Source organism: Homalodisca vitripennis, chromosome 4 (genome assembly GCF_021130785.1).
Source record: "Homalodisca vitripennis isolate AUS2020 chromosome 4, UT_GWSS_2.1, whole genome shotgun sequence".
Classification (NCBI taxonomy): Eukaryota; Metazoa; Arthropoda; class Insecta; order Hemiptera; family Cicadellidae; genus Homalodisca; species Homalodisca vitripennis.
The window spans coordinates 117,367,660-117,381,533 of record NC_060210.1 but is presented as its reverse complement, the minus strand read 5'-3'; the positions used below and the strand labels follow the sequence as shown (position 1 = coordinate 117,381,533).

At 34.0% G+C, this 13,874-nt stretch overlaps 1 protein-coding gene across 1 annotated transcript; it reads right to left on the bottom strand.

Annotated features, from left to right (window-relative positions):
• Positions 1-12,298: 12,298 nt before the first annotated feature.
• On the bottom strand, positions 12,299-13,246 carry LOC124361164 (ubiquitin recognition factor in ER-associated degradation protein 1-like). The gene has a single exon (XM_046815204.1). The coding sequence runs from the start codon at positions 13,244-13,246 to the stop codon at positions 12,299-12,301; it is 948 nt and encodes a 315-aa protein (XP_046671160.1).
• Positions 13,247-13,874: the final 628 nt, after the last annotated feature.

Here is a 13,874-nt window from a genome sequence, read left to right as displayed (position 1 = left end):
ATGAAGCAAATATGTAACTTGCGTATGACTGAAACGTAGCATCGGTCAAAAAGAGTCACTTCCGGCCGATTAAATACACTTCTGATCTAATTTCTTTACTTGATCAAGAAAATATATAAATATGTTGGTTTTCAAGACCTACTTGGCTCAAAAAGCATCTACTAACAGCACTTGTATTCTACTTCCGGTCTAAGATATTTCAAGTGCCATAGATAAGAATTGCTTCTTTGTCTCGATGAAGAAAATACGTATACTTACGTACGACTAACAAGTTACTTCCGATCAAAAAGTGTCACTTCCGGCTGTTAGAATTCACTTTAGGGCAGCTTATTTATGGTTCCACAACTGAGTTTATGTTGGTACACTGACTAAGAAAATAAAGATATATGTGGGTTTTGTAATAGTATTTACATACGTATCTACTTCCGAACTTAGATGTTTCTAGTGCTATAATTATTGATATTATGCTATATTATTTTGATTTCTTGTACCCTGATCAAGTAAATGTAAGCTTACGTTAGCTTAAAAAGACTACTTTGGTTAAAAAGTATCTCTACTCAGTATTCACAGCTTTGTTCATTAAGGTGGGTTTTATAACAGTTTAAATAGTAATTCCAATCCATTAGATGGTTTATTCATCACTGATGCAACTTGAAGTAAACTTGACAGTAACTTCGTCTTTGCAATCTACAATGCTCTACCGATCAAGCACTGTATAACTAGTTAATATTTTATAACATTGAAATGTACACCAATTTTTTATGACTCTAGCGAACTTCAGCTGAAAGTGTCAACAACTGTATAGTGCCAGTTAACTTTGGATTACTTGTCATAAATATTATGATTATTTTCCTGAATTCTTAAATACTCTTACCATTCTTAAAAAAAAACTTTTGCCATTTTCCTCTTCATCAAAACTTTCCTCTGATATAATAAAAACAGAATTATCCGAATTGGTCGAGCCGCTCTTGAGATTAGCGCTTAGCAACACGTTTAGCGACTCAAGTTTTATTTATAAGGACGAGATTAGTGCTTAGCAACATGTTTAAAGATTCATTTGCATTTATAAGAACGAGATTAGCGCTTATCAACACGTTTAGCGAAATAGGTTTTATTTATAAGAACGAGATTAGTGCTTAGCAACATGTTTAGCGATTCATTTTTATTTATGAGAACGATATTAGCGCTTAGTAAACAGGTCTAGTAATTCAGTTTTATTTATAAGAAAGAGATGAGTGCTTAGCAACACGTTTAGCGACTCAAGTTTTATTTATAAGAACGGGATTAGTGCTTAGCAACATGTTTAAAGATTCATTTGCATTTATAAGAACGAGATTAGCGCTTATCAACACGTTTAGCGAAATAGGTTTTATTTATAAGAACGAGATTAGTGCTTAGCAACATGTTTAGCGATTCATTTTTATTTATAAGAACGAGATTAGCGCTTAGTAACAGGTCTAGCAATTCAGTTTTATTTATAAGAAAGAGATGAGTGCTTAGCAACACGCTTACAATCTGTTGCCTCAAAAATTGGGCCCATTGAAGCCATTCTTCACAGTAAAGATGTAGATATAGCTTGTTAACAGAGCATTGGCTAACCCCCGACAAGCGGAGTAGTTTTGAATATACAGGGGTACTGGGTTGCTGATATTTACTGTAGAACCTAACCTCGCTAGAGGTGGTGTTTGTACACTTGTCAGTAACAGATTCCTCATATCTCACCTCAACTACGGAGAAGCACTTTGAGTCCTCTGTTGTTGTTGTCCATGTTCTGAATTTGACATTACTGTCACTTTACAGATCTCCCAGATGGCGACTGTGACGTTTTCATTGAGAGACTGGAGGAGGCTCTCAGAATACTTATGAGAAGCAACAGGAATATTATCATATGCGGAGATTTTAATATTCATTTTTGGGAAGTAACTGACAAGAAATTTGTTCAACTATTAGATGTTCTCAATAGTTTTTCACTGAAAATTCTTATTCGAGGAGTGACACGTCCTTGCTCTTCTGGTGGCTCGTGCATTGATAACGTCTTGACTAACATTGAGGTCGATCAGGTCTCAGCCGAAATACTCCCTACAGCCTTATCGGACCACGAAGCCCAGTTGTTCTCCGTCTCAGACACCTCTGTTCGACTGGTAGCGGGCCCGAAGATGGTAAAAGCGAGAAGGTTCTCCTCAATAAACGTTTGATAGATTTTCTAGTCTTTTGCAACAGGTTAACTGGAACAAACATGTATTCAATGATGATAGGGAGGATATTGAGGTGAGGTCCCAATTTTCTTCTTTTATGGATGTTCTTGTACATATCTTTAAATTTAGCATTTCCTCTTGTCACTCGCAAGGCCGAACGTAGAGTACGTCCTAAATGGCTCACTGTTGGGGTCGTCAGAGCGAGGGAGGCGTTGAAGGATCTATATTTGCTCCAGCGCGATTATCCATCGGCTTTCCATCGCAAGTTGTATAATAAAAGAAAATCCGAGTATCGAAAGCTTATCCAATCGGAGAAGAGCATTGTGGCTAGGTCTCATATTGAGAATAGTGACAATACAGGAAAGGCGGTTTGGCAGATTGTGGCTGAATATTCAGGGAAGTGCAAAGGTAACAAACGCATAAATGGTTTGATTGATGATGGCTTTTTGGTCTCAGAACCTAGTTCGATAGTTGCAAGGTTTAATTCTCATTTCGTTAACGCTTGTAATCAGTTGGACCTTCAGAGCAAAAATAACATCAACTGATTCGGGGTTGCCCAGCTCTCATGTTCATCGAGCATTTTTTTTGCTCCTGCCTCGTACAGGGAAGTGTTGAGTGTGACTAAGGGTCTCAAGGCCAGCTCCTCTTCTGATGTATTTGATATGTCTCCATCCATTGTCAGGAGGGTTGCAGATTCACTCTCGTGTCCCTTAACTGTCCTGTTTAATAATTCTATTAACCAAGGACTCTTTCCTTCTGCGTTAAAATCCGCCAAGGTCATTCCTGTCTTTAAGAAGGGAGATAGAACCTCAGTTAACCAATATCGCCCCATCTCAATTCTTCCCACGTTGAGCAAAGTATTTGAACGATTAATTCACAATAGAATGATTAATTTTCTTAACGAAAATTCCTTACTATCTCCTTCACAATTCGGGTTTCTTAAAGATAAATCAACCACTCACGCGATAAATGATTTCCTTAATACCGCCTTCTCTTCTGTTGACTCTGGCAGTGAGACTGCGGGCATTTTTTTGTGATCTTTCCCGTGCCTTTGACACCGTCAATCACCAACGTCTCCTGGGACAAGATGGAAATGTACGGTGTTAGAGGCATCCCTCTAGAGTGGTTTCGTTCCTATCTTTCTGGTCGCTCTCAGTTTTGTTGAGATCACCAACAAAGGGGTAAGGGGTAGGTCTGCTCTCTTTACCGGTCAAGGTTGGTGTGCCGCAAGGCTCAATTCTTGGCCCTCTTTTATTTAATATATACGTGAATGACCTTAAACCTCATCTGTGAGGGGCCACTTGGTGCAATATGCGGACGACACCAGTGTACTTATTCAGGCTGACACAGCTCAATCTCTTTCCACCGAGCTTGCTTTTTCACTCAAGAGTCTTAGTTCTTGGTTTTCTGCTAACTATTTATTTCTCAATCCTGAAAAAACCTCAATAGTCCACTTTAGACCCCACAAGAATGAGAGTGCGTTAGTTACTCTCCTTGACAATATACCTATCGAGCATTCTTCAACGGTCTGCTTCCTGGGACTCCACATTGATTCCAGATTTTGATTGGTCAAATCACATCAGTCATGTCTGTCAAAGACTTGGTGCCAGCATTTACTCTTTTAAGGTACCTAACAAGTTTTCTGTCTAGAGATACCGTTAGGCTGGTGTACTTTGGTTACTTTGTGCCCATTTTAACATATGGATTGATTTTCTGGGGGACGGGCTTCAGGTAGGTTGATCAGTAGGGTTTTCAAACTGCAGAAGAAGGCTGTTCGACTGATGTGTGGTCTGGGTCATCGTGAGAGCTGTCGGGAGGTTTTCCCTAGGGAACGCCTAATGACATTGCCATCACTTTATATATATTCTTCGGTTGCCACATTTACATTTAAGAACCTTCAATCCTTCCCATCATTTAACCACGTGTATTCTACAAGAAATAGAGATGCTCTAATCATTCCGCAACACCATAATAACACATTTAAAAAATCAATGTCATATATGGGCCCTAAAATCTTTAATGCTTTGCCTTCTAGTATCCCAGCATGCGAGACTGAGACGTCTTTTAAAAAACAACTTAAAAAAAACCTAATCAGACAAGCATTCTACTCCATTAACGAACTGGTGAGCGGTTGCTCCAGCCTAGTGGACGATATAAATTAGATTGTTTGTAGTTTAAGTTTGTACTATTTATATTTTAAACTGTTTTAACTGAAATTTAAATGTGTGATTTTGTATTCTTCTGTCTAGTATTAATCGGTTCTATAATATTGACCATGTTCCATGCATGTATCATGTCAATGAACAGTAAAGAATTTGATTGATTTGATTTAGCGACTCAGTTTTATTTATAAGAACGAGATTAGTGCTTAGCAACATGTTTAGCGATTCATTTTTATTTATAAGAACGAGATTAGCGCTTAGTAACAGGTCTAGCAATTCAGTTTTATTTATAAGAAAGAGATGAGTGCTTAGCAACATGTTTAGCGATTTATTTTTATTTATAAGAACGAGATTAGCGCTTTTAGCAACACGTTTAGCGACTCAGTTTTATTTATAAGAACGAGATTAGTGTTTAGCAACATGTTTAGCGATTCATTTTTATTTATAAGAAAGAGATTAGCGCTTAGCAAACATGTTTAGCGATTTATTTTTATTTATAAGAACGAGATTAGCGCTTAGCAACACGTTTAGCGATTCAGTTTTATTTATAAGAACGAGATTAGCGCTTAACAACCCGTTATCGGTTCAGTTTTATATATAACACATCATATAAATAATTATTCGCTTCTAAAAAACTTCTTTTGAAACTAATGAAGTGTCTTCAGTGTAATATAGAAAGGGAAACATTATACAAGCATTACATAAGAAAAAACTATTTGCAAAAAATACCAAAAAACATTTTTCCCACAGAAGACAGCATCATATTATAATAAAGCTTGCAGCTTGTGAAGTCCTATTGATTGCAGAATGATTACACTTTAGCCAATCGTGACAAAGCGTTGCCCTTACCACTCACCTTTATAAGTTTTTAATAAAGATAGCAAGGCTGATATATTTAAAAAAAATTGTGTTAGCAATGTTTTAATACAGTGTGAACCGAAAAACAAAGACAGCGTTTTTATCATCCACATAAGCCTAAAGATTTTTAAAAGTATTGATTTGGATACACTTTGGATATTAGTTTTTAAAATAAATTTGCTTGTGGTTTATTCTGTATCCCACTATGGCCAAATGGGAAAACATTACAGAAAACCCTGGTTTTAAAAATAAAAAATAACTTATTTTTAAATATTACTACAAAGTTGGTTAGATAGTGATTTATATATAAATATAAATATATATATATATATATATATATATATATTTCTAATGTTACTTCGTTGATCTTATGAGAAATTGGTTACTATAAATAAACAAAAAAGTTATTAATAACATGATACCTATATCAATTTGTTAAGTGCATAAAAACATCCTAAGAGATACTAACCACTGTTCTTGCTGTGGCAAACTTAATGTTATTTACAAAAATGGTTATGAAAAAAATATGTGTAAATCTGTTGCACACTCTTTACATAAGTTGCAAAAATATAAAATTACTACGAATTTTCACAAATATTTGTAATCTGATTATACCAAATGTGATAGTATCATTATCTATTAAGCTTTTCTAACTTGAATTTTTTCTTATGGTTTAATTGGTATAATGTAGTATTACATTTTCAAACTTGGCACTATTTTTATACTATTTTACAGTTTATATATATATATATATATATATATATGTGTGTGTGTGTATGTGTGTGTGTGTGTGTGTGTGTGTGTGTGTGTGCGTATATATATATATATACATATAAATTATTTATACAATGTACGAATTATGACTTTTTAAAATTACACACAGTCAAAAGTACTATGCCAGGACACAAGGTATAACATATTATATATATTGAAACCGCTTTGTAATCACCTCACCCGTCAGCTAAATTTTGGCATTTTGGTATAACTAACTCCGTAAAATAGTTTTAGTATGCTACACTAATTGCTTCCAGTGAAATCATTTTGATTTCCAGTCAATACAACGATAAGCTCCTCGACTGACAGACGGAGTAACTTTGATCAAAGGCGGATTATTTTTGAGATTTGCAGCAATAGATGCAGTGGTTCAATACCCTGTCAGAACGGATGGACAAGGCCAGTCTGATATGCCTGGGTCAGTTATTAGCTGACTAGTCCAGAGTGTGAACTAATAGTCTTAATTAGGCATCTTCTGCATATCTCAAACTGCAAACAACGTGACTATAGTGATATAGTTCGGATCTGGGATTACTTGTGTCATCAACTCTAGGAGTACAAGCGAAACCAAGACCATAGGAGATCACAAGGGAATAAAATATCCTTCTGATGAATGGTGCATCCAGAGCTCTTCCCATGGGAAGTGGTTAAAAATCGTACAATGTATGGTTTAGAGTAATTTAAGAGTAGTATTTATTTTTTGACAATTCACATATAATCATCCTTGTAAAAAGTTTGTTTCTTTTTTATTACTGTATTTTAAAATTAAAATGAATAATCAAAAGTATTTAAAAATGTATAGTTCAAAGGTATACTTGTAGTGCAAAGTTCCTAAACTCACAATTGTTTGCTATGAGAATGGGCATTTGGTAAATTTGAGGTAATATGTTAAAATTTAAAAAGATGTGGACACTAATTAAAGGTGTAAAACAAACTAAAATGTGACCTTTCAAAATGAGAAAATTAGTTGCTCTGAATTGCTTCTGAAACAGGGTTGTTAAATTAATTTAACTTTCCCTATAGATATCCTAATTTACATATAGTTCTCACCGATCTCATAATTAACAATCAGGAAACAATTATTAAAAATAAAATAAATTTTACAAACTGAGGAACATAATCCATGAAGTGCCTAGAATCCATATACAAGATGAATGCTCAATTTGATACCCTTTGAAAGTTTTATTGCACCAGGCAAAGTTAAGACTATGATAGCATATACCAAAAGTCTAAAGTATAAAATTGGATCAACAGTTTAGTAGGACACCAAAACTGGACAAGCATGAAAATTGCTTGCAATCACAAGATTTCTCAGAGAATTCCTATGTTATTTGTGTTATTGAGTAAAGAATTAAAATTTCAATAACAATTAAGGAACATTTTAACCATGACTGACTGAATGAATACACAATTTTAAGCCTCCTGTGTATTATATTATTATATCCATACTAATCCAACTGAGTGGACAATTTTGTAAAATATTTAAAAGATGCATTTAAAGCATTGAATGTAGGCAGTGTATACACTGAAATAAAACCCCTAAATCAACTGCATTACAGGATGCAGTATGTTGCATTTCAAGTTTCTCCTATACAAGACAACGTAAATCCAAAATAAAAGCACTAGTCAATCCATCTATCCACTGACTTAACAATGACGAATAAAAAAGAACACACACACTTTTGATATCAGAAATAATCAAATCACCAAGACAAGATGTAATGTAATAAGAGAAGCGAATGAACAAGACAATCAATCAATCAATCAATCAATATGACATGGGAGGGGGGGGTCAGTAGATTGACCAGAGTAGAGATACCAATACGACCCCGGAGAATCTGCTGAGTAAGTGTATCATCACAATATTGACAACCCTTCATCCACGAGCCTCTGATGTACTTGAAATATGTTAATGTTTTCCTCCAAGTCATATCTCACTATACAGAGTAACCCATAACGAGTAACCAGTATTTCAGAAACTCATTCAAGCGTCAAAATAGGAAAAATCAAATGAAACATATTTATATAAGAAGACACTTTGTTACGTCTGCCTGTTTGTTTTACAGAAAAATATTTTTATTTAAAAAACAGTGAAGCTGTCCAGCATTGAAATTTGGTATACCTATTCTAATTGAAAAAATAACAGGTAATATAGGTAACAGGTATGATATTTACTGTTTCAAAAAGTGAACACATATGAGACATGGATATTTTACTAATAAACAATAAAATAAGAATTGGTAAAAGCCAAAAGTATCAATTTTTTAATCCTCTCAATGTTTGATTGAGTTATTACCTTTTTTCTTGATGATCTTTTCTGGAATTGGAAAACTAATAGATTTAAATATCTTTCATATATTGGCAAAGATTTAATCTAATAGTACAATTCTGTCATGTAATATGCATTGGTGCATGTTTTGTCTAGCATTGCTCAGTTTGAAAGTATTTCCTTTTACAATTCTAAATTGAAAAGGCTAAGAAGATAGATGATTTTACTTTACAAGAGTATCAAATATCCATATCCATAGAACACTCAAACCAGTAATGATGCTTTTGAATTTTCGAATATTCTAAGGAGTTTTAACATTTTTAACTCAATAACTACGCCCACTAGAGAGAATGCTTCCCTTGATTCCTTTTTAACCAATATTGACACTTGGAATTATGAGGTTAGCTTAAGTGATTATCCGATTGCTGATCACAAACACATTTTTCTCAATTTAAAATGTCTGCTCCCCAATAAGCTCCTCAGTCAGACAGCCTCTACTGTAAAATTTAGATCCTTTAGTGAAACAAACATGCATGCTTTTTATGACGCTCTGTTAGATAAAGTGTCTAAGTGATTTGACTTAGCTAAATCTCTACTGGCCAATGAGGTATTTTTGCTATTCTTTATTAATTTTAAAGATCTGTTTGACTTATTCTTTCCTGTTAGACTGTCAGTTAAACCTAAGGCCAAAATCTGGTAAACAGCCAAATTTGGGCAAATGAACAATTTTATAGTACTACTTACTGATAAGCACAAGACAAGACCTGATCTTGGACCTATACTGTGTAATCGTTGGAAGCTTCATTTAGCTAAATTAACAGCTAATGGCGAATATATTTCAAAGTCTAATCCATGTAAAACTGTGTGGAATCTTATTAACAGAAATAAGCCTCATAGTGCTTCTCATAATAATACTTTTGCCGAAAAGTAAAATTTCAATGGCCAAAAATAGTTGCTTTATGACCAAAGTGAGCTTCTCAGACCTGCATATGTCATATATTTTCTTGGTCGTGGCAACAAGGCAAACTCAACAATGCCATCGAAAACATTCATTTGAACCAGAATTGCTCATACATTTGCAAATCCTAAAACAAAAACAATATGGAATTTCGCTTCACATCTGAAGCGATTTATTATATCATAAGAGTGTTAACTGAAAAACTAAGAACTTCGACTTAGGATTTCTCCACACTGGGTCCAATTGTTACTGAAATTTTTGAAGCTATTCAATAACAAGTAGTAGAATATTGAAGAAAGTTTCAAGTTATTTTACAGGTACTTTTTAAAACTGTTTCACTCTGTGACTCTCTGAGTCCCAAAAAAATCCTGTTGAAATTTAAATTGGATCAGGAGATTAGAATATCTTTCAGTTACTATCACTTATCTCAGGTTTGTTTGGAATGCCATTAAAAAAAAAGGTTCATGATGTCCCTTTTTTCAAGATGAAATAGTGTGGGAAGCCACTAGTGTGAAGCAATATTTTTAAATACTTGCTTTCACAATTAGTGTGTTCAAAATAATAAGGCACACACAATGCACTCACTTTGTGTTTCAAATTATGATTAAACAAATTAGAGCATCTGATCAATATATCCTGTGTAGTAGTATAGCAATTTTCCACAATTTTAAATTGTAATTTAGAACATTTACACTACTCTGCATAAAAACAGACAGTTAATTTAAATTTCTATTTAGATGCAAATTCAAAGTGTATAAAGGCTTTTATAGCATGTAAAAGAACCCCTATGTTGCTATTTGATCTGCAAGTTTTAGTCAAAGGGGAAATACCACCATTTGTATCTTTCTTGTATTCTGTGTTGTCTTTCCCTTTTCTCAACTATGAATGACACGAATATGATTACATGGATAAATTATATGTATATACAAGACACAATCTTGATTAGTAAACAGTTGCATATAAATGACGTATATATAATCCATGAATATATATGAAAAAATATGAATATGAAAAAGTTGTTACTGTGTATTGGGAATAATTTCTTTAAGAGCATGATCCATTATCTTTTGTTTACAGATGTAGATAACTCATTTTAAAGATATGATAAATACAGTATAAATGGTTTTAGCTTTTCTTGTAAAGTCTATGCTTTTTAAATATTTAAACAACAGAGTACAATCTATAAAACATAGAAAAAGTTAAAAAGCGTTTGGATGCAAATTAATAATATCTATGAAATAAGGCATTTCTTCCATAGTTTTATGACTAATAATGGTGTAAAAGTGTTAGTTGTTTAAAATTGTTTTTATGGCATTAAAATCAAAATGGAAATAACCAGTTCTTCCAAGATTGCATGATTGTAAGAATTGTGAGTTAGGGTGAGAAGTACTTATAATGAAACCTAAAGAATTTTCACAATATACAGTATTTATTTATAATAATAATATTACTATAAGGCAAGAACTATTTTATTACAAACAAGATTGTTGTACCTAAAACGGTTTTCAAGATGTTGAGTGCATGTAAATCCCAGGAGAACTAAATTATTAATATTTCAGTTGTTACAAAATCCACCCACTTCTTATGACTGAGACGGTAGGACTGTTTTCAATACACCCTGAACTCGCTAAATGATTTCAGTGAGTCAACACATGGACAAAACACAACCAGAAAACTATTTATATTACAAACATATTTTACTTTGGTGGGCATCCCTCCTAGATCATAATAAGGAGGATATAAGAAAGATTGTAGGGATGCTGACAGGACGTGGCCCCCTTAGAAAACACCTTATGAAGGTGGGTGTCAGCCAGACTGATGAATGCAGACTCTGCAGAGAAGCAGAAGTATCAGCGGAACATATATGGCTAAGTTGTCCTGCTATAACTACAATTAGGAAATATTCATTGGGGCATATCTCTCAGCCCCAAGGACATTAGAAAACAGTAGCCCTCAAGTGATTAGCATTTTGTAAAATTCTCAGATTTTGAGGACATAATTATAAGTAAGGGATGTGCAGACGTCCTTTTAGGACTAAGTATGGGTAGAGTCGTCTCTTTCCCTCAGAAAGAAAGAAAAAACATATTTATTGCTTTCAGTGATTAAGATTCTGCAATACGTTAAATTTTAGTCTTAAACAAGCAAAGACTATAAGTAACCAAACAACTGCACACACTTTACTTATTGAAACCAGTTTGAAGTAGGGCATGCTGTTTGGAGCAATTTCTGCAGGTTGAATACTTAAATAACAATTATCAAAAGAAGACAATAAGAATCCAGGCCTAACATTTCAGGGAAGCTTTCAAGTTACTATTGATTTTATCACCTGTTAGACTTACACATGTAATGTACAGGATATGTACAAGACCTGCTGAGAGGCTATGATCTGAACACACACAACACATGCAATACTGACCTCTACAGTATCCCAAGTACATTGCATTGCTCAATATGAGAAAAACCAACACACAAGAGCATTAAAGTCTTCAATCGCCTACCAGGGGCTTATGAACAAGCTGTATAATAAGCAAATTGTAAACATTACTGCAGACTGACCACACAACCACTCTACTGTACAAACAGATTCGTACAATGTAACATTGACTGCCACAATTAAATACTTATACATATTGTCTATACAAGCTTATATTTTTTTTCAAGAAAATATTGACACAATTTTTGTTCTTAGGGAATGTTACGTTTTGACATTTATAATCACTTCTTGAGATACTTTTTAAAGTTTGTCTAAATTAATTTCCATGTCGTATATTTCCATATTGACTCATTCCATCTATCTACCAACAATAATATTGATTATACACGATGTTAGAAAATGTTGGGCAGGCATGAATTTATTCACAGATTCTTTTCAATATCATGATACAAAGGTTTTGTAAAACCTGTTTCAACTCTAGTAACTTTGCTTTACTGTCACTTTGTGTTTCTTAATATAAAGACTGATTTATGATTAATCAGATTATAAATATTCTTAGGACTGAGAAAACTAGCAATGATAGTAACAATTTTGTTTTGTAATTGTGAGATAAATATTACAAACAAACACAGGTAATGTTTTAAATGTTTAGTTATCTTTCAAAGAATTTCCCTGGCCTTGAAAGGGGTTAATTTCTTCCTTTGACTGCTTTTTAACAAATTCTTTTTGGATTTTTCTGATGAAAATTAGTTTGTTAGGAATGTTGGAATCGTCTTTGTTCAGTCTGCTTTTCTTTTTTTGAGGCCCATCATTATCGTTTTCATGCTTATGTTTCCTGTTTTTTAAGCTATAACCTTTTCCTTTAAATGGAACAAAGGATGTATCGCCTTTCTTCGGCTCACTATCGGGAGTCTTGACTTCTCCACCATCTATTCTTTGTCCTTGCCCTTGAAAAGGTCTGAAATTTGTTTGGATTTTGCTCTGTTTCTTTTCCGGTGACGAATTCCTTGTTGGCCTCTTGGGTTTTTCAGGCATGGAAAGCTCTACTTCCATGTCACAGTCCAAAACACCCACAGCAGATTCAGGTTTTGTCTCCAAGACCTTCACTTTGTACATCTGGTTCATGTTAGACTCATGGATGAACAAGGTGTCCCCCTCAGTGAGGCAAGTAAAGTACTTGAGATTCTCTTCCATCACGGTCTTTACGTCGGAGATGTAGGCAAAGTTACGAGTGAGGGGTTCCAAGCGACAGAAGGTTGCTGCCGGGAGTGAGACGCTCTCCACTACCACAGATCCTCCTAATGGAATGCCCAGGTTTTTGATCATCCACTGCGGCACGCAAACCTCACCTGCTTCAGCTGTGAACTCGTAAACACCAGCGTGAGTAGAACGACCATTAATGTTGTTTGTAACTTTGAACATGAAAGGAGTAGAAATGTCCAAGAAACTAATTTGTTCTAATGCAGAAGATGGTAGTAACAATTTGCCTCCTCTTTGAATGTTCTTTTGCACCGATTTGGCAAGTGGGACACATTTGTAAGTCTCTATAAATTTAGAATTTGGTGGTTGTTCTAATTCAGAATCAGAATCAGGCATTATGTCTTTATTAAAATATTGGCCAAAACTTTGAAGAGCTGTTTCTAGGTTACCATTGTCTGTTAAGACTAAAAGTTTTATATCATTGAAAACTTTCAATATGACGATTTAAGACAATGTATGCTACATTTATATTGATACAGATATGTCTTGCACTACAACAATTCAGCAATTGATATCTCAGTGAATTCTCTCAATTTATATTCTTCTTGTACGCTGTTAACCACCACAAACTCTCAAATAGCCTCTAATATTCTCTATAGATGAATCCATGAGTTTTATCACCAACATAATGCATCTTGTTAACTATTATAAACACCATTATACGTCAGTTGTATTTTCAGTTCTAAGTACGAAAGACAAACAATTAACCTCCAAGCATTACTATCGCACTATGCAATATGTTCGTTTTCGTCAAATTGTAATCAAACAGTTTACTCAACATGTTATTCACAAATACTTGAAAAGATAAATTCATTCAAAAAGATAAATCTCTTCCCTGAAAAAAACTGGAGACGTACTATTTTGAAAGTTCTGAAACGTTGTAGTAACAGTCTGCTGATTTATTCAGCACACTGTACTTCAGCCTGTTTGTTTATTTATTTCAATGGTCAGCATCAATTTACGT

Coding starts and splice junctions, on each gene's coding strand:
- LOC124361164 (XM_046815204.1), bottom strand. CDS start 13,246: ATGCCTGATTCTGATTCTGAATTAGAACAACCACCAAATTCTAAATTT.